At 41.7% G+C, this 21,067-nt stretch overlaps 2 protein-coding genes across 14 annotated transcripts in view; one reads left to right on the forward strand and one right to left on the reverse strand.

Moving 5' to 3' along the window:
* Nucleotides 1–21,067, forward strand: part of LOC140895430 (band 4.1-like protein 5) — a 59,365-nt gene that overhangs the window by 29,954 nt on the left and 8,344 nt on the right. For both annotated transcript variants that reach the window (XM_073305059.1, XM_073305061.1), the window contains one exon: nucleotides 20,883–20,924. In XM_073305059.1, coding sequence (XP_073161160.1) covers nucleotides 20,883–20,924 — 42 coding nt within the window. The remainder of the gene's footprint in view (nucleotides 1–20,882; nucleotides 20,925–21,067) is intronic.
* Nucleotides 10,224–21,067, reverse strand: part of LOC140895429 (uncharacterized) — an 82,128-nt gene continuing 71,284 nt past the window's right edge. For 9 of the 12 annotated variants that reach the window (XM_073305050.1, XM_073305051.1, XM_073305047.1 and 6 more), the window contains 4 exons: nucleotides 20,282–20,328; nucleotides 19,378–19,498; nucleotides 17,686–17,872; nucleotides 15,366–17,014 (listed from right to left, as the gene is read on the reverse strand). In XM_073305050.1, coding sequence (XP_073161151.1) covers nucleotides 16,315–17,014; nucleotides 17,686–17,872; nucleotides 19,378–19,498; nucleotides 20,282–20,328 — 1,055 coding nt within the window. In that variant the 3' untranslated portion in view covers nucleotides 15,366–16,314. Of the gene's footprint in view, nucleotides 14,563–15,365; nucleotides 17,015–17,685; nucleotides 17,873–19,377; nucleotides 19,499–20,281; nucleotides 20,329–21,067 lie in introns of those variants that run through there. The other 3 variants (XM_073305058.1, XM_073305057.1, XM_073305052.1) reach the window with 3 other exon arrangements.

The raw sequence follows: 21,067 nt of genomic DNA on the forward strand, positions 1-21,067 counted from the left end.
GTTGGGATTATGTTTTCCAATGTGCATTACTTTTCATTTATCAACATTGAATTTCACCTCCCATTTTGTTGCTCAGTCACCCCAGTTTTGAGAGATCCTTCTGTAGCCCTTCGCAGTCTGCCTAGGACTTAACTGTCTTGAGTAGTTTTGTATCATCTGCAAATTTTGCCACCTCACTGTTTACCCCTTTTTCCAGATCATTTATGAATATGTTAAATAGGACTGGGCCCAGTACAGACCCCTGGGAGACACCACTATTTACCTCTCTCCATTCTGAAAACTGACCATTTATTTCTACCCTGTCTTTTAACCAGTTATCAATCCATGAGGGAACCTTCCCTTTTATCCCATGATTGCTTACTTTGCTTAAGAGCCTTGGTGAGGGACCTTGTCAAAGGCTTTCTGAAAATCAAAATACACTATGTCCACTGGATCCCCCTTGTCAACATGCTTGTTGACCCCCTCAAAGAATTCTAGTAGATTGGTGAGGCATGATTTTCCTTTACAAAAGCCACGTTGACTATTCCCCAACAAATTATGTTCTATGTGTCTGACAGTTTTGTTTTACTATCGTTTCAACCAATTTGCCTGCTTCTGGAGTCAGGCTTACCGGCACGTAATTGCCAGGGTCACCTCTGGAGCTCTTTTTAAAAATTGGCATCACATTATCTATCCTCCAGTCATTTAGTACAGAAGCTGATTTAAATGATAGGTAACAGACTACAATTAGTAGTCCTGCGATTTCATATTTGAGTTCCTTCAGAACTCTTGGGTGAATACCATCTGGTCCTGGTGACTTATTGCTGTTTAATTTATCAATTTGTTACAAAACCTCCTTTAATGACACCTCAGTCTGGGCAGTTCCTCAGATTTGTCACCTAAAAAGAATGGCTCAGGTTTCGGAATCTCCCTCACATCCTCAGCCATGAAGACCGATGCAAAGAATTCATTTAGTTTCTCCGCAATGGCCTTATCGTCCTTGAGTGCTCCTTTAGCATCTCAATCCTCCAGTGGCCCCACTGGTTGTTCAGCAAGCTTCCTGCTTCTGATGTACTTAAATTTTTTTTGCTATTACTTTTTGAGTCTTTGGCTAGCTGTTCCTCAAATTCTTTTTTGGCCTTCCTAATTATATTTTTACATTTCATTTGCCAGAGTTTATGCTCCTTTCTATTTTCCTCACTAGATTTTAACTTCCACTTTTTAAAGGATGCCTTTTTGACTCTCATTGTTTCTTTTACTTTGTTGTTTAGCCATTGTGGCTTTTTTTTTGTTCTCTTACTATGTTTTTTAATTTGGGATATACATTCAAGTTGCAGATTTCAGAGTAACAGCCGTTAGTGTGTATTCGCAAAAAGAAAAGGAGTACTTGTGGCACCTTAGAGACTAACTAAATTGGTTAGTCTCTAAGGTGCCACAAGTACTCCTTTTCTTTTTACATTCAAGTTGAGCCTCTATTATGGTGTCTTTAAAAAGTTTCCATGCAGTTTGCAGTGATTTCACTTTTGGCACTGTACCTTTTAATTTCTGTTTAACTAACCTCCTCATTTTTGTGTAGTCCCCCTTTCTGAAATTAAATGCTACAGTGTTGGGCCGCTGTGATGTTTTCCCCGCCACAGGGATGTTAAATTTAATCATATTATGGTCACTATTATTAAGCGGTCCAGCTATATTCACGTCTTGGACCTGATCCTGTGCTCCACTTAGGAGTAAATCAGGAATTGCCTCTTCTCTTGTGGGTTCCAGGACTAGCTGCTCCAAGAAGAAGTCATTTAAGATGTCAAGAAACTTTATCTCTGCATCCCATCCTGAGGCGACGTGTACCCCGTCAATATGGGGATAGTTGAATCCCCCATTATTATTGAGTTTTTTATTTTAATAGTCTCTCTAATCTCCCTGAGCATTTCACAGTCATTATCACCATCCTGGTCATATCTCTACTGCTATATTTTTATTATTCGAGCATTGAATTACTGTTCATAGAGATTCTATGGTATAGTTTGGTTCATTTAAGATTTAAAAGCATGTTGGAAATTAGAATAAATATAGGGCTCATAATTAGATATTTGGTCAGAACTGTTTCCAGAAATTCTTCAACTGAGTTTATACAATCTCCAGCCCTTTCCTTCATTTTTTTTTCTCCAGTTCACTTTGCAAGCCAATCAAATCTGCTGAACATCATCGCAGTTGTAAAAGACCCCGCTTTTGATCTTTAAAAAAAGAATTCCTATTTTGCCATTCTGCTCCTGATAATATCTGCCCCCCCACCCTTGAAACTATTTTGTAATGAAGTGAACGTTTTCCTCTGATCATAGGTAACACCGAAAATCAGGAAATGTATTTATTTCTTTAAGCCAAAGAATACTCCTTTGATTCCAAATTAACAACATAACATGTTTTTTTTCCCCTCCATGGAGGAAAAGGACCAAATTAATGCACAAAAAAGTTTGCCTAGAGCACTGATCAGAGATCCCTTCCACATGAAAGAATCTAACAGATACAGTGTTGGACATGTCCATGCCCAGGTTAAAGGAAGAACTAAACTGGGCCCCAATTCTGCCAGCTGTTCTGGGAGGATTTACCCCTGCACCCATACACAGACGGGTGCAGTCTCTGTGTTATGTCCGTTTGTTCTGAGATTTACAAACATCTCTTCCTTGCGATTCAGGTGCACATGAACCTGTGTCTGATATCCTAGGAGTGATGTAGATTAATCGGTTTCAGAATGCAAAAAGATTTCTTCTTTAAATGATTTTGAATCTACATCTCTTTGATCTCCAAATTAACAGTTTGTGGCATTTAAGAATCAAACTTTACCTCTAAGCACTTTGAGATCTAGAGATGTAAAACTCAATACAAGGGCTAAGTATTGTGTATTATTATTGAAATATGCTAATTGCTTGAGGGGGTCTTTGAGGTTTTAACAGCACTCAGAGGAACATCCAAATCAGAAGCATTTGCATTCACTGTCAGAATGCTATTACACATTCATTGGCTCAGGGATAAGGGTGGGAGAGGGGTTGACGCAGAGAAATAACCACATCTGTACCTGAGTTATGGATTCATGATAAGAGTGAAAAGTGTCCAAGCGAATTTGGAGTTACTTTATTCTTCTGACACCTTTAGGTGATGTAATAGCTATAGTTATTATTGCCCAAAATATAAAAATCAGGCAACCACTAACAGACCCAAAAGAGGAACTGTACATAAAATGTCTGTCAAGTACAGATGGCAGTTATTACAGGGAGCAGCACTGTTACAGGTACTCAGCAGAAACTCCTTGCCTCTATCAGGCCATTCATTTAAAAAGAGGGTTCTAGTCACACTCCCCAAATGGAAACATCATTGTAGGCAAAAATCCCGGAGAGAAAGAAAACCTCATAATCGGCCTCAACAGGTGGGTCAGATTTCAGTTTCTGAGGTCAAGGATTTCAGTATCGCTATGCAAACAAGGCCACCAAACCTCCAACACCAAAACCAATGAGCATTCAGTGTTCATGTTTCTCTCCTTGACATGGTTAACTCCTCTGATGTCAGGGAGGGGGCTACTAGCTGGAAGGCAGACAACAGGAGCCATTGGTAGCCATTCCCCCCGCATGGATCCCATGCCAGTTGGGTACTTGGAGTAACAGGGCTTTCTGTGACTCTCCGCATGGGAGTCCCCACTCTGAGTTTCAGCTCAGTGGGTTTTTCTTCTGTTTTGTACTGCGCTACCAGTAAAGATGCTGCAACCAGGTCTCAGCTGGCAGTGCTGTTGCTGACGCACAAGGCAAAATCCACTCCAGCTTGTCCTTCTGCAGCTGGTCCCTTTTAGAGAAAATAGGAAGCTCTGTTCCTTCTCCCAGTTACAACACAAAGGGAACGCAACCACTGAAAACAGCCAACACAAATCTGGATCTTAGACGTTTGCTGCATTACCACGGAAGCTGCTAACGTTCATTGTTCACTTCTCCTTGAAAGAGAACAATGTGCAACATTGCCTGCTCTCAGAAATAAATACAGCTCATTCATGTACATGCTCTTAATGGGCAGGTATCTACACCCCAAACATAGGCCCTTATTGAAGTTTGTTGGAATCTCAGAGGAGACGCTTTGGAGACTGAACTGCCCTTCATCCCTAGGGATCCCTCCAGATCCCCGGTGAAATGCACTGCTGAGGTAGTGTGGAGAAAGCTTGTACTGCTGCTACTTCACCAGCACAGGTGCAGTACAACTGTTAGCCTGTCTCCTTTCACATGCACTTGACTCTCTGTAGATGAAAAAATAGTGTGGGTTAAATTAGCATTAAAATCCTGCGCCCTTCCCTGCAGTCAGATTTGGAGCAGATTTAAACCATGCTAATGTGTGTTGGTCTTGGAAGTCCAGGTGTGCCCAGACATCTTAGTGCTAATTGTTCTTCTGAACCTTCCTCTTGAGCAGCCAAGAATGTAGGCTAGCGACAGACGGCAGACTGTAACCTTTTCTCCTCAGCAGCTGTGAGCTCTTACCGCCCAGTCAGTACCAGCTTTCCATAGAGTTGTTGGGCCACAGCTAAACTCATGGTATTTGCCCCAGTAGTAGCATCCTGCACTCCTCCCAGCAGATTGTTCTGTGGAAGAGTGTATTTACAGGGTCTTTGCTTTGCTTTCCTCTTTTTAGCCCCGTCGCGGAGGATCCTGCAATAAGGCCGAAATGTTTACTCACCACTGAACTCTGAGAGGAGGTGCTTCCAATCTGCTGAAAACTCAAATCTTCTAGCATCTTCAGGGAGCCCTTTGGAAGGACCTACCTGGGATTAAGCTCTTGCTGGATGTGGCCACAAACAACCAGCTGCTTTGCTGAGAATCTGGAGGGAAACTTTCACCTTTATTGCAGTTCAGCTAGAACTATAGTATAAACTAGGACATAAAGCTCCAAGGATGCATGAGCTTCTCTCTCAGGAGAGATGAAACACGCACTGGAACTAGTTCTGGGCATGAATAACGAAATCTAGGAATGTTCCATCCGCATTCGACTTAGTCCCTTTACCTTTTACTGCTTCATAAATGGAAAGTGTTCACTCTGATATCAGTCCACTAGCTTTGTGAAAAGTTGTGGCCCAGAGCTTCATAACTTGACTCTTGGAGAAATTAGAAGAACTTCTAGGGCCACCTGCTGGTTATGAATATAAACGTTGACTAATAGTGATCATGGTAATTTTATACAGTCAAGGCCATTCTTTTCTGTGTGAATGTCCCTTCTCTGTTTTCCTTTGTACCAACATGGACAAGCCTTCTTGGCCTTAACCCTCTTTGTAGTCTTTGTACCTTCTCTTTACAGCACCTGGAAAGAACTGAAAATCCAGCCCATGGGTGCCCATTTACCTCAGTAACTGGATTTAAGCTGCTCTTCGTAGCCAGAGAAAGGAAAAATTCTTCTGCCAAACAGCTTAGCATTCCAAGAGAAAGGTAGGGAGGTCCCTTATTTTTCCCCAGACATCTTAATTTCCTAGAAGACTTAACAAACATGTTTAGATGTATTTTAAGCAATAGATATGCATCCTAGTTGGGTGCTGAAGCAAGACCTAAGGATGAAGGGCATGAACACAGGGACTCTCCAAAGGCTGGTCTCTGTTATATATTTTAGGGCTAGGAGGGAGTTTTCACTGTTGATCTTGGATCTGTGGGTGTTTCCAGCTGCTGTTATTTAGGAACACTCAACTAGCTGGTTAGTGGCACAAGCGTACAAACAGAACAGTTAATATCCTGCCTGTATTCAGTTCCAAACTTCAATATCGGGTGTGGGTGGGAGTGAGAGTGGAAAGAGGTCAGCTGGGGACAGAAAGAGGATCAAGGGTCAAATGTCTCCTAATGGCAGTTCACCCATTTGTGCAAGAGTGGTGACCAGACTACACACTGCAAAGTGCTGACCTTCCTGTACTAATGGTGAAAGTGTTTGCTACCACATACTAAGGAGGATTAGGATATGGACAGTAAGTTAGCTTGAAGAGCCCATTAGGGCTGCAGGCAATAGGGTCCCCAGGAGAAACCACGCAGATGAGCATTTAGATACTATGGTGAGGAGTGCTATAGAAAACTTTTAACAGAGGGTCAAAGGAAGGAGAAAAATGGGAGCCCAATTGGACAATAATTTGATGTCCTTTATCGTGACCCTGTCCGAACAGGAATGCATGGTTGAAATAGCAAGGAGGGTAGTTTCTGTTTCTGACTGGGGCCAGAGGCGAGTCTCTGCATAGTGCTGTATTTTATAAATATTTACATGCAGATAGCTCATGTTGGTGGAAACACTTTTAAAGAAAATTCTTAAACTTTTGCCCAATTTCACTCCTGCTCGCTTAAAATCTGCACGTTTCTAAATGTGGAAAATAAAAACTGGACTAAAGCACTGTGGTGGTGGATGAGAATGGGTTAGTTTGGGGTTGATTTTTCCCTCAACATAACAGAGTTTGCTGCTGCTGAATGTGGCTGATTCTGTCAGGGGCTGCTGTCGTACTTTTGTCTGCAAGATGCTTATTGAGAGTGATCTTGTTCATTGTACATGGCCCACTGTCACTCCTCAGTCTCTTCTTCCCTCTCTCCCCCTCTCCCCCCCCCCCCCCCCCCCCAAAAAAAAAAAAGGGCCTTACATAGGGAAGAATAGAAAATGTAACTAGCAGTGGGGCTTGGAAGACCAGCCTGTAACTATGTGTGGACAGTGGTTCCCGGGTACTGCTACAGGAACCAGTGCTAGTGATTTGTGGCTGGTACTACAGGTTTTCCCACGCTCTCCGCGCACTGATTGTGAGAGGAATTGAGCAGCCCAAGTCCTCACTGACTCCCGCACTTCTCATCCTCAAAGCTGAACTTCTGCCGTAGGCCTGATGTGGTGGTTCTGCTCGCTCCCCATTCAACTGTATCCAATGTAGTAGAGCTCTGGATTGTTTACTCTTCAAGTCCAAGCTTTGTGGCAGGTTTGGAGAGATATGGCTTCCTGGTTCATATCTTAGCCTGGGTTAGTACATTTGCCCAGAAAGGTTGCTGCAGCAATGGGAAGCTACAGGTGCAGGAACAAAGCCATTACTGTGATGGAGAAACTTGGCACTTCCTGTTAACCTGTTTGCTCAGCAGCATCACCTGCCAGAGAGATTTGTTGGTTTTGTGAACGGACAGATGACAGTAGAATTTTAATGTAAATCAAGTTTGTTGGTTGATACAGCAGGTTGGAGTGAACTGTGCACTAGCCACAGTAGCCTCTTAACAAAATAAAATAATTAAGCATAGTGCATAGTATGTGCAATCCCTCCCCCTCCTCTTCCCAGTGACCATCTGTGTCCAATAAATTATACATGGTGGTGAAAATATTGTGCCCCTAATATCTAAACAGTTTAATGCTGAATTAATTAGTGTGATCTTTTTAATCCCTTAGAACTATGGCCAGGATTTTTCCAAAGTAACTAGTGATTTTAGATGCCTGGATTTTTGGTGCTCAGCTTCAGATATTTGGGATGAAATCTTGGCCCCCTCAAAGTCAATGGCAAAACTCCTAATGACTTAAAGGGGGACAAGGATTTTACCACTGATTTTCAGAGGGTGAGTGCTCCCCACTTGCTGAAAATGAGGGCCTTTTAAATGTCAAGTTGGGCACACACAATTGCTAGTCACTTGGAAAATTGTGATCTGTAAATCCTGTTCTGTTCCAATGATGATCTGATGCTTATAGTTTTGTTTCACTAAAATGTTATTTACAAAATGGCAGATAGAAGTGCAGTAGCCTTGATTGGCTGTTGAATCATATTGTAACATTACAGAGGACCCATATTTACCAAAACAAAGAAAAATACAGGAACCGTGACACCTATAGAGTATCAATTACTGCCTTTCGTCCACTCAGAAGGGGGCATTTCTTACCATTTCCTGTTTTCTACTGGTTGTATAGAAGGCCCAGCTAGCCTGTAAAATGTTGCCCATTGGCATTTAGTTATTTTAACTTTAGTGCTTCATCTATAAAATTCTGCCGTCCAGGTTTTGAATTTGTTGTTGGGACATTTGATGACATTGTTGAACAGTTACAAAGTACAGCAAAACAGCCCTTTTAAAATTAGAAAAGCGTGAGAAGTAGGCAACATGTGCCACTCACTGTGTGGTGTTCAAATAGGGAAAAACCCAACTCCCAGAACGAAGGATTTAATCTCCATTTGAATTACGAAAACATCACCCCACTTTTTACTGATGCTTATTCCAGTTTATAGTAATTAAATGTTGCATTTTGCTTCTTCCTCTTTTAGTGTGTTGGTGTTTAGTTTCTAGATATCAAACGGATTTCAGTAAAATACTTTCTTATGTCTGGAATTAAAATGTGACTATTGTAAACACATTGCAGAAGGGTGCCTGGGCCATGTGACCACCTTGATCATGGAAATGTAAATAGAAACTAATTTACCTTATTAACCTCAAGGAAGTGATGGCTCTAGCACCGATCTCATCTGAGGAGCCTCACAGCAGCAGGTTGGAGAGTCTAAACTCCTCGAGTAATAATTTCCATTGAAATGCTTATGTAATAAATGCCATAGCTACTTACATCATATGTTCAGTTATGCCATATACATGTGGCATCAGAATTAGAGTGCAGGATCTTGGAGACCAAAACCACGGGCCTCTTTACCACTTTAACTAAAGGAATATGGCTCTGCTAATAAGTAAGACCGGCAGTATAAAGCAGTACACCTCTACCCCGATATAACACAAATTCGGATATAACTTGGAAAAGCAGCTCTCGGGGGTGGGGGGGCAGCTGCGCTCTCCAGTGGATCAAAGCAAGTTCGATATAACGCGGTAAGATTTTTTGGCTCCTGAGGACAGCGTTGTATCGGGGTAGAGGTGTACTTACACATTAGCCAGTTACATCCGTAAGTTTGAATTTCTTCAAATTTGAGCATTAGTCTATGTAGCACAGTAGGACTTTATTTTGGACTGTTTTCTGAACAAATAACTTTGAAGGGAAAAACTTGCTGCTCCAGGAAAGAGACTCTGTGGAAAGAAATCCAAATTTGAACTGGGTTATTATCCAAACCTCTTCTTTTCAGTCTTGTTCTCCTTCCAATCTCTCCCCTACCCCACACCTCACTTTTTGTCTTCAGCACATTCCTGCCTCTTGCAGGAGATGCTGTACTACGTAATCATCCTTCCCCTTCAGAAGTAGCATGGGGCTATATTGTCAAGTAGTAAACGTGTGATGCTAGAATCCAAACCTGTGGGAGATTAGGGCATTCACCTAGCAGCTGTCTCTCTTGACTAACATTTAAAGCTCAACTGTCAGCCCAACACCTTGTCACTCGAGATGTCTTATCAGAACTTCCTGGATTAGCAGCAAACTCTGTTAGCAGTACGCTCTGTCACACCCAAGGCTTTTCACAAATAGCTGGACAACAGTAAATTTTTATTTAAAAAATCTTTGTAGTTAATGATGCAAGTATAACCCAGAGTAGCAAAGAGCATGGGTTTCACAAGACGACTCATCAGAGGCATGTTTAAAAATGTCTATAACAGAGCAGCCATTTGAAGATGTGAAAAGCTGGGAGATACATTATGGTCTGCTAAGCTCTGGGAGTTGTTTTCTGGCCCAGAGAAGTCATTATTCTACCTGAATCTTTCTTAGGACTCTAGAAATAATTGAAGGCCCCCCTACTCAAATGTGTTAAAATTAAATGACTTTTATAAGCACACTAGGTTTTTATGGTTAGACAGTGAAATCCAGGCAGTTTGAAGAGTCTGCATTTGAGACCTGTGATCTGGAGCACTCAGCATTAGCATCTGACACTAGGCATCAGGATATTCGTCTTCAGCTTAAGTGCTGAAGCACCATGGAGGGTGCGGTTTGTGGTAGGGAGCGGGCATTGTACAATGCGGGAGGAAGGTAGGAATCTTCTGTGACATTCCCAGCCATTTTACTTTCTGGCTAAGCACTTTGCTTCTCTCGTTTCCTCCTACACACACTACTAATTATCCTTAACTGGACAAACTTATTTCAAAGTATGTAAGAATGTTTTTTAGCTAGACAGTTTTGTTAAAAATCACACTAGCTACTGTATTTTTACGTTTTATATGTAAAGCTTGACAATAGCTCAGCGTTTAATTTATTTGTTTGGTTTTTTATAAAGTTCACCCTCCTGCTTCACGACGATAGCCAATGTATAAACTGTATTAGAGGCACTGCACTGAGCTTTGTATTGAGTCTGTACATGGGAACAAGAACTGTGATTTGTAGTCCACTCAGAATCAATCGTGAATTGTTTTTATTGTAGTTTTCTCTTAAATATACCACATCTGTTCACAATGGTCTCCCAGAGTCATCTTTCCTTTGAACGTCACTTCCACAGAATTGTAAGGCAGCGAAAGTGACTTTAGCAGGGCAGGCTAGCCAAGAGTCAGTGTAGGAAAGACTGCTCCAATGAAACCAAAGCAAAAGGTAAACGGTGTGACTATCAAACACTCTATCCTTGTTACAGTTCTTGTGTCATCTGTAATAAAGCTTTAGCCCGAGCCAATACAAGCCACATTTTTCTCCGCAAATGTTAAGGTTTGCTGGCAGCCCCTTGCTTGAGATAGTGTTGCTGAAGATACTCTGTTCATGGAAAGACTTTTAACCCATACTTGGCTAAATAGGTTAAGACTCTGACCCCCATCACAGACTTGTCTGTGACCATTTGTGACTAAAACTAAAATGCAATTTAAGATACATTAAAACATGTGGATAACTCACAGTATTAAGTTCCAGATTTTGTAATGGGGGCTATTGGTTGCTGAACACGTTTGAAAAGCTGGTTATTAAGTGTGTAAATGGGAGCTTGAACACCTTTGAAACCTCTGTCACCGGGTGAACTCACCACTGGTGGTGCTTCCTGCTGGTTGTGCTGGGGATTAACTCTGGCTAGGCAGTGTCCCTCCTGGCATCCTCTCGCCCTGCGGACCCCTCCTCTTCGTGACTCATCCCTCCAGCCAGGTCACTCCTCCCGGGGGTGGGGGGGTACCCAAAGTCTTTCCAGAACGTATCAGAAAGTCCATTGTCTTCAGCCTGTCGATGCCACATCCCCAGTGGCTGGTTGGGGAACCTGGGCCTGCCTCTGCTCCAGGTTCCAGCTCAGGGGTCCTTCTGTCAGCAGCCAAGGCCTGCAGGGACCTGCTTTGCTGCTTTCCCACCTTCCTGGCTTCCCCCGCCTCCCAACTCCCTCTTCCCAGGGAGAGACTGCAGCCTACTTCCCTGCTGCCCCTTTCTGTTGCTAGCTCCTGGGCTTTATACAAGCCCCTCCTGTTTCTGTCCTTGTGAGTCTGCTCCCAATCAATTTCCTGCTCCCTGGCTCCTGCTCCAGGTGCAGCCTGTGGAACTGATTGGCCCACCTGGCCATCTTAACCCCTTCCAGTCTTGTGTGGGCTAGACACCCCATCACAGTCCCTAAATGTATATAACTAGTTGGAGGTTTATAATATAACTTTTTTAATTGCTAGTTCATTAGCCCAAGGTAAAGACTTGGAGATGTCAAAAAAAAAAAAGGGGGGGGGGGGGTGGGGAGGATTTGAGGGAATTGAAGACCTATTTGTAGGAAAACAAACAGGCCAATTATTGCTAATTAAATTCAGGAAAATGTCAAAATAAATGGGATTATTTTTTGTGCGCTCTCTCTCCCCCTTTCACAGCTACATCCATTTAAGAACATGACTCCCAAGAAGGCACTACTTCTTACCCCTTACTGGAAAAAAGTGAGAGCTGAGCAGGTCAAAATTGTCTTCTAGCCCTATAACTAAAGGAAAGAGTGAGTTAAATCAGAAGGAAGTGAGAGCTCTAGCAAAAGCTACAAAGCTTCCACGTCCTCTAACTCAACTATATTTTTCAAACCTGCTTCTGAAACAAAACTATGAAACAGGTTGACTTAACATAACTTTATTGAATGAGAAAAAGTACATTTACTTTTGTCTCTTATCATTCACAATAAAATGTCTATTTTGCAGCTAACTGCCCTGCCCTCGATATTGATAAACACAGTTTCTTCTGTTGCTCAGGAGAAGCCAACGGTAAACAAAGAATCAGAATATTCTGACCTAATGTAGATTTACTGCGTCTTACAAAAAGTTGTTAAATCAATAAGGACAGATTTGTTCTTGTATCTTAATTCTATAAATATACGAGACTTTAAAATAGTCTCACTTTTCAAGCTATAACAATACATTTGCAGTCCCAGAAGAGGTTAATACAAATAGTCTGGTTATACCCTTTCACTTTGTAAAGTGAGTGTGCTGCTTATGAAATGTTTCAAGCCTTGGAAAACAGTATGTTTAGCCAGTGAAGAGATACAGGACAGATGGCAGCAATGCAAGCCTCTCCCATGCTGGCCTGCTCCCTGTGCTTAAGGAGCAGCTCTAGTGGAGAAATGAGTCCCTTCACTCAACTTGCCAACAAAGATGCTAATGGTGGTGATAGCTACTAACTGGAGCTAATCCACTGATTATTTCACACAGACCACTGCCGTGCCACCAGATGGTAATGACTTTTGGTCATTACTAACTTGGGCCAGAGTTAAACTAATGACAGTTCCTGAATCCTTGCCAAACTCATATATAGATAGGGTGAGCAGCTGTAACGGGGTTATGGAGTGTTTTGTTCAAGTCGGCTAACTTTTCCCCTCCTTTGAGAAATAAACATTTTCATTGAAAATCTTACTAGGTAACAAGCAAGGGAAGGGTGACACTATTCAAGGTTTCTGGAAAACATTACTGCAGCCATTAACTACAGTAACTGTTACTAACGCACTGAAATGAAAGCTGCTCCAGGGACAGTAATGCAGTGCTGAAAGCAAATATTGCTTACTGAGGGCTCAGTTCAAGCTGTTTGCAGCTTGCTATGGCAGCAGGCGAGGAATACAAACATTCATGGCAAAAAGGCACTCGGATGCCCCCGCAGAGGAGAGCTCCTGTCTGTAAGTGACTGTGACACATCTCTTTGAATTTCAAAACCTCCCTTCCAGTATCAAATCACATTTGTTTTTAAAGATTTAGAAGTAAGTCAGCCAGCGAATGAACAGTCTCTGCTGGCATCTAGGGGTGCTCTACAGCTGCCTTTTGCGGCTACATCCCCCTTCCCCCCAGTCAATCCTAGAGAAGATAAAAGTCAATATGGTCCATACAGCTCACTCGGGCTGACATAAAAACATGCATCTGATTTAAGATTATTGTGCTCTGCCTATGCTTAACTCTGATATGTCACTGAGCCCAAGTGTTAGGGAGCTGGGTTCAGTCAGAGCCTGCACCGTAATCTGTCACTTCACACCAACGCAAAAGATAGCATATATATACATTTCTACTGAAGAACTTGAGACTGTTTTGTGAGTCTGGGCAATCCTAGAGGCCCCTGGAACCTCCACCATCTAATCAGTGGTTGGAAACATGCCTGTGTCTGTGTATCAAGAGGTAGATTCCTTGTTTGATGTTTATAATGTGTGAAAATAAGTCCGTGATTGAGACTAGAAAACCCTTTGTAGAAAATCATGAATTAGAGTGTAGAAAAGTAATGCAGGCTTAGTACAGTAGAACCTCAGGGTTATGAACGGACCTTTCAACCACATGCCTCATTTGGAACCGAAAGTACATAATCAGGCACCAGCAGACCAAAAAAAAAAAAAAGCAAGTGCAGTACTGTGTTAAACAAACTACTAAAAAAATAAAGGGAAAGCAGCATTTGTCTTCTGCATAGTAAAGTTTGAAACTGTATTAAATCATTATTCAGTTGTAAACTTCTGAAAGAACAGCCATAACGTTTTGTTCAGAGTTACAAATAACTTCCATTCCTGAGGTGTTTGCAACTCTGAGGTACTACTGTACTCTGATGGTGTAGTTACAAGTGTTCCTTTTCCAGATGTAGGAATTAATGTACATCCCAGCTGCCTTCACAGCAGTCTGAAATAATTCCATGGTTATTACCCTGCTCAAACCAGTATTAAGATAACACTGCTACCAGTATCATTAAAAGTTTGACTTCAGTAATAAGCAAAGCTAAAGATTAACCATTAAGTTAAATAACTCCGTAGTTAATTTATATGGAAATATCAAATAGCTCTGTGGGCTAGGCTGACAAATACAGGCAGAAGTTTTGTGACTATTTTAAGAAGTGACACATCTAGTTAATGAAACTAGATGGAGGGGGATTTTTTTAAACATACTAAAATAAATCCTAAATAAAATTAGGGCCCAAACACTTTTGCCATATATCTGCACCTCGTTCATTTATGCTATGTTTGACCTTTGTTACAAGTTACACATCCAGGGGTCATAAAAATAGATTATTAAAAACGTCATGAAATTGAGAAAAATACCCTGAACTTGCCAAGTTCTGAACCTCCTGAAAAGTGCTGAATATCCTGAGTCCCCCTTGACTTCAGTGGCAATTGAGGGTGCTCCAGACTCTTCAGGATCAGGCCATGAGATGGCAGCATCCAGCCAAAAACTTTTGGAATAAGTTGTGTATGTAAATTCAGTACTTTTACCTTTCAACTTTTCCCAGCATTTGCAGGAGAGCCACAACTGAGTTCTATGGAGATGCTCTTTTTTTTCTTTGCACTCACTGTAGAAGAGAAATGTGTGATATGCACTTTGCTATTTTAAGGCATGTGAAAACAGTTTTTTAAAAATGACAGAGCTAAAGGATTAAAGCAGAAATTAGAAAGGAAGTGGCATTTCCCCTTGACTCTGGCCCCAATTTTTGAGCTCTGTCAGCATGAACAGTTTCTCAGTCAGTTTTGTTCAACCAAAAAGCTCACTTAAAAGCTCTCTTTTTCCAGTAAGAAAATGTCCAAGCCTTTTATCATGTCCTCGGTCCTAGGATCTATCTTGCAGCACTATGTTATACCTTCTCCATGGCCACATATGCTTCCTGCAGCTTGGTGATCAGCATAGCACAAAGCAGTCAACTGGGGTCCAAGTACCACCAGGGCCGAACAATATAACTCCTTTGGTGTTATCTTCAGTCCCTGTGTTTAATACAACTCAAGACCTCATTTGCTCATTTTATGGCTGCTGTATGCTGGTCTATTTCTGTTTTAAAACCCCCAAATCTTCCATTTAAATAGCATAATACTGCTGCTCGCTTGGCCCAGATGATGAGCCAGTATTCAGGACCTTGGAGGTTTGTTTCAGTTAGAAGGATAAATTGGTAATATGAGTCAGGGATATTTTCCGATGCAGTCTTGTTTCACTACAGAAACTGAACACAAAGTCCTGTTTCCCTGGACACAGTAGAAATAAACAGGCAGTTTTTTATTAACAATTTCCAAGTCTTCCTCTGCAGCAAGTTCTGTCTCTCCTCCCTCTCTGGGCCATCTTCACAACTGCTTCCCTTGCACTCTCCTCACTTTTCTTTTTGAACACATACACAGCTTGCCAAACAATCTTCTAGCCTCTGTGTTTGCAAGAGGGCCCCTTAGGGAAACCCTCAGACCTGCTCAGACTTTTCCATATGGCCCAGTGCCTTATGCACTCTTCTCCTATTGCTTCTAGCTATCATTACATAAAGAAGGATTTAATTGCTCCTGATAGTAACATGCATGAGCTTTAACCTGGTCTGTGATTGTTTACAGATCACAGACTTGCTCACGGTAGCACATTAACACACCTTTCACAATACGTTCTTCCTTTGTTCAAGTCTGACTCTTGGACATTTGTCTGCACTGACCTGTGTTCGCCACCTGCAATCTGTCCCCTAAATGAAACAAATATATTGTGGCAGTAGCATTTTAAATGCATAATTTTGAACATTATTTGGATGTATTAACCAATACCATAATAATTTATCAAGACCAACTTTTGTCCCAATATACATTGTGTTGATGTTGATGGGGTTGCCTGGGTGTGAATCAAGGTAGAACTGGCACATTTTACTCTATAAATAGTGCTTGTAAGGCCTAGAAGGACGCACTAGGATTCTATGACCTTTCTAACCTAAAGGGTTCCATGATCTATACACAGAATTGGCCACCAACTTAAAAAAAGACTTAGAAATTGGCCAGAAGACAAGGCAACTATAGAGAAGGGTGGAATCAGGAGCTCAACAGGTTCACCTCAGGGAGAGGGTTGCAAGGAGATCTACTGTAATTTTGGGTTAAAAGAGGATCCCACAAGCATCTGGGTAGGAGTCTCTCCACCACATAAAACCAGGAGCATGAACAGAGACTGTATAAAAAGAAGTTCAGGTCAGGTATTAGGAAGACTATTTTTCATCCAGAATGTGCAGTAGGCCATTGGATAGAATACTTCCTTGGTAGTTCTGCTGAGAAGCAGGTGGAAATGGCTCTCTTCTCCCTCTGTATGTGTAGGTCATTTAAATGCTGTTCAGCTCCATTTGCCAGAGTGAGATTTCACAGAGACTGGACAGAGGCTTGCCCCCAATCAGGAGCAGCATATCAGGATGGTTGGTAATTGCCACGCTTATAGGTCTCTCATGCCAACAGTCAGTTCCTCTCCTGTTTTTTGTAACTTCAGCGGCAGTGAGAGCTTGTTCTTTGGAAGAGCTGCAATGGGAGAGATGCTCATTTTTGGAAAATATGCTCTGTGCTTTGTCTGCGCACAGCTCTGCGTCTGAAGAGGTTTGGAATGAGCAAAAGCCCAATGGCTCCAGAGGCTGGCTAAAGGTTTTCATTTCTATCTCGGTGCCACCATCGTTGCTGAATGGTTGGTGTACATGCTGCTGGCGAAAGTAGCCATGAAAATGGGCACGCTGCTTCGAGACTGCCGGCGACTTTTGAGGCTCTTTCCCCTTTGGACACCAGTGATTGATGGGGGATGCCCTAGAGAAACCTGGCGTCAGCTGGAAACCAACACCAATTCCCAGGATGCGGTGATACCTTTTAGAAGAAAGAATTACCTCTGTTGTACTAGCCAGTTTTTCCCACGTCTGGGAACTGAAATGGTATTTCCACAGGCTGTTGTTAGGCCTAGAATTTGAAATCCCTCCACCAAAAGTCAGCATGGAGTCTTGAAAGACCACAGAAGAGTGTCCCACCACTTTTGGAGGTCCTTGGCTAAACACAAGGACAGGCAACATTTAGTGCTTATAAGAAGAACAAGAATATTCATTATTTCAGTTGGAAAAGGAAATGGTCATCACATTTCTGCTGGCCCTGGGGCATCAAAACTTTGTCCAGCTAAGAGCTGCCTTGGCAACTTTCCCAAAAATCAAGGATCTTTTCCTGACATAAAATGCAGCAGACTGCAGCCACCCTCATATTTGATGTGGAAGGGTGATCCACAGAGACAAGAGGTCCCAAGATGCAATGCTCCCTCTCAATCTGGACAGTTTTTACTTTGATTAAAATGGCAACATCCCACCGTGGGCCCCGTAGTCTCTGCAGCCTGCCTCTTCCTATTAAAGATAAGGGCAACCAGAAGCCACACCTTTTCCATACTTGCTCTATTTCCCTAATTCTCAAACTCAAATCCAAGGAACAGTGAAACCTGATCCAATGCAGTTAGCTTAAATCCCTAAGAAATCACAGAAATTGCAAAGATCTTCTTGTGTGTTACAGGGGTGAACAATTGTTCCAGGTGTTCTATTCCTTAGTCCTCTGTCTAATTTTCAAAGATTCCGATACTTCCACTACTTTAAGCTCTGTTTGCCTGGATACAATGCTATAGGGTGGGGCCTCACTTTTCTTTCACTAATTTATTTAGTATGACAATGAATGAGGTTTACCTTGTTCTGATAGTGGACCACTTGCAGCTTGTAAAGTCCCACTTCCATAGGTCCCTCTGTTCACTCAGCCCCATCAGTCCGCCAAACAGGTACATGCCTGTGCCATAAACCACAGCTGAGTGACCATGCCGGGGTCCTGGACCTGTGTCACAAGACTGTGGAGATACCTGTGACCACTCTCCTGTATCTGAAAGCAAAAGGTAACATTACAGAGATATCAAGGATGTTTGATAACTGAGAACAACCATATTTAAAGAACAAAGCAACATGTAGCTATGAGGATAGTTTTATTTCCTTTCCATTCCCTCAAGTTAATCCGGCATGAGATGCCATGGTAATATATGAAAACTAAAGTATGGTGATTAAAAAAAAAATCCCAAAACTTATTTTGAAGTGTGTTAATGCAAGTTCCAGATGGGCAACCCTGGGAACTGGAGTCATTTATTTACAGAGCAGGTACCGCCGGCTTCCTAACACTGCTCTGTTCGTGCGCTTCTACTCTGACCTGGAAAGACTGCTTTGCTTTCCAGGGATGAGAGGGTACACCAGTCGTCAGGCACACTTGCTCATTAGTGCCTCTGCTGGCAATGGGTAGGAGGAACCCAGGATGATACAGATACACCATTGAACAGCCATTAGATGACAAATGCTTTCAGTCACTCTGAACATGGGATTTTCTGGTTTGCAAACTAGGATAATAGAGGCTGGTGATGAAATATGCAGATGAAACCATCCCCTGCCAATGCAGGATTTTGATCCCTATGGTATTTTACATTGAGTCCCAGCAATTAGAGATGCTTAAAATTCTGCAGTAAAACACACTTTGTCAGAGCAGACCCTGTCTGTCGAACAGCTTTGATGCACGTGACTGAGAATAGCTGTCTTTCTTTGCAGTTTAAGGCTCCAGTTGAAAAGCCAGTTGCAACAGCACCAACTTATAGTGAAGGGTGGCAGATTAAAAGTCGGGTTCTAATTCAGGAACTGAATTCTGTTTACAGAGTGGATGTTCATGGGGAGGTAGATAGGGTCTTCAAAAGATGGGTTAACTTCTAAAAAGCATTGAGGCCTTGCCCTGAATATTAACACCAGTAACAAACCATTGATATTGCTGCACCTCTACAAACCCCTGAGGTAGACACGCAAAGCCGCTGAAACAGGGATAAGGTGCACCAGTACAAATTTACAGCAATTTACCCAGTCAACATGAGAGATTTGAATGAGGACAGCTATAGTGGAGGCTGAGCACTGATGCATGGAATCAGGGAAGATCACCAGTGTAGCTGAGGCTTAAGGTTTTTAGCAATCCTGTTTGAACAGGTGAAAAATATGACAGTAGACAGCAAAACCTATCAGCTGATCTCTGTACAGTGGACTCGCTGAAACTGTGTTGGAGACCTCAGCCCAGAGAACTAGTGCAGACTCCTTCAGAACTATGTTGCCCTGATAGCATTAATTCCAGCCTAAAATGGGTTTTCTCTGCAATCAGAATGTAAGGGGGAAAAAAAATTTTAAATGAAAGATTAAATTCTGCCCACCATAGCAAAATCTGAGGGTTTACACAGGTTTCTATACCATCCCTGTTGATAAGGGGTTTCTTAAGAGGCCAATCCACATCCCACTGAAGTCCTGGTGGAGGCTCTCCATTAACTTCACTGGGCGTTGGATCAGATCCTAAGAGAAGCTTTAACTTACCAAAACGTAAAGCCCAAAACTCTTGTGAAATCCCTTTGATGTCGAAGTATCCCCCATAGATGTACATGCTGGAATTGTACACTACTGCGCTGTGGCCCTTTCTGTTAGCTGGAGCAATGCTCTGAAAACATTTTAGTAATGAAATGAAAAATCACTTTAACAAACTTTGACACAGACATCCTGGATTTATGTAGGTTTATCTCAGCACCACTTTCTGCCCCAATTAAGAAAAGAAAATCTAGTGATATCTGGGTGAAAATCTTAGCAATTTTGATTTGGGTGATTTCATGTTCCAAATTGTATGAAATATGAATTTTTGCACTGAAACATGAAAATTCAAATCTTCAGATGTGCTGATGTGAAAACTGATCCCATATCCGAACAAGAAGTTAATGTTTACATTTTGAGGTTTTCACTCAAAAACAGGAGTGGGTTTTTTGTTTTTGTGTGTACTGATTCACTTTCATCCAAATAAGTCCCTAATTTAGAGTGAAGAAATGAAAAAATTGCCAGATTTTTGTGAAAACAGAGCACATCAAACTTTGAGGTTTATGAATATTGTCAATATCTTTAAACAATCCTAGTTTTAAGAGAATAAGCCGCTTGTAAAGTGGCAACCCATGCTTAATATTGGCCCTCTTGATTGAAGTGTTTTAAAAGAACAGTAGAGGTAATAACATTCAGCATTTACATCCTAGGATCAAAGTGTTTTGCAAAGGTAGGTAGTATCCCAGTTTTTCAGAAGGGGGAAACCTCAGCTATTGAAATTGCAGGGAAATAAAGCAGTGTACTTTACAGCAGCATGTCCCTGAGGAGTCTAGACTGGAACTGTTTTGAAGAACACATTTTAAAGCAACCTGTTTAATCAATATGTATTTGATTCACACATTCCCTGGTTTCTTACCTCAGTCTCCACTGCTGTGTGCCGGCACTCAGTCCATCTCGCTGAATCTAAAAGGATTTTTTTTAAACAAAGTGTAGTTTATATCTAGGACCACAAGAGGACACTGTTCCTTCTAAAATTGCTATTCTGATTTTTTTTTTTTTTTTTAAATGTCATCCTGGTGTATTTACCATATAGCAAGGATGAAACACATAACACTAACATAGCAGTATAGTGAGCTACCAAAGGGCATATTTTAATCACCTTTATCTAAGTTGTCTTTTCATACTCTGAGCTAAGAAAATATTACACTGTATTATAGACTTCCTACACCAAGGTTTCTCAATGTAAATATCACCATCAGCCATTCTGTATGTTATACATAAAAAGTTTGTGTTTTCATCTGGGGAATGCTCTTCTTTTGTAACACCATAATGTAGTCTAAATGTGCAAAAGTTCCATTTACCTTGAGATCTTGGTAGTGAATATTTTTAATGAGGGCAATTTAAAAAAAAAGTAAATCTTTCGCTGATACTCTATAGAGTCCAATTTTTTACTGATGAGTAATTTAGTGCTATGACTCAGGGAAGCCTATTTCATATGATGCTTTACACTTTGATAGGAGTTTTCATCTGAGGATCTCAACATTCATTAATTCAGGCAGGTGAGTGAGTATTTCTACTTTACATGATGGGAAACTGAGGCAGAGATAGGGAAGAACTTGCCTAAGATCACATAGTGAAATAAGGAGAGAATAGTAGCAAGGAGTCTTCACTCCCAGTTTTCGCCTCCAGCCACTAGCCATGC

This window comes from Lepidochelys kempii, chromosome 11 (genome assembly GCF_965140265.1).
Source record: "Lepidochelys kempii isolate rLepKem1 chromosome 11, rLepKem1.hap2, whole genome shotgun sequence".
NCBI classification, from domain to species: Eukaryota; Metazoa; Chordata; order Testudines; family Cheloniidae; genus Lepidochelys; species Lepidochelys kempii.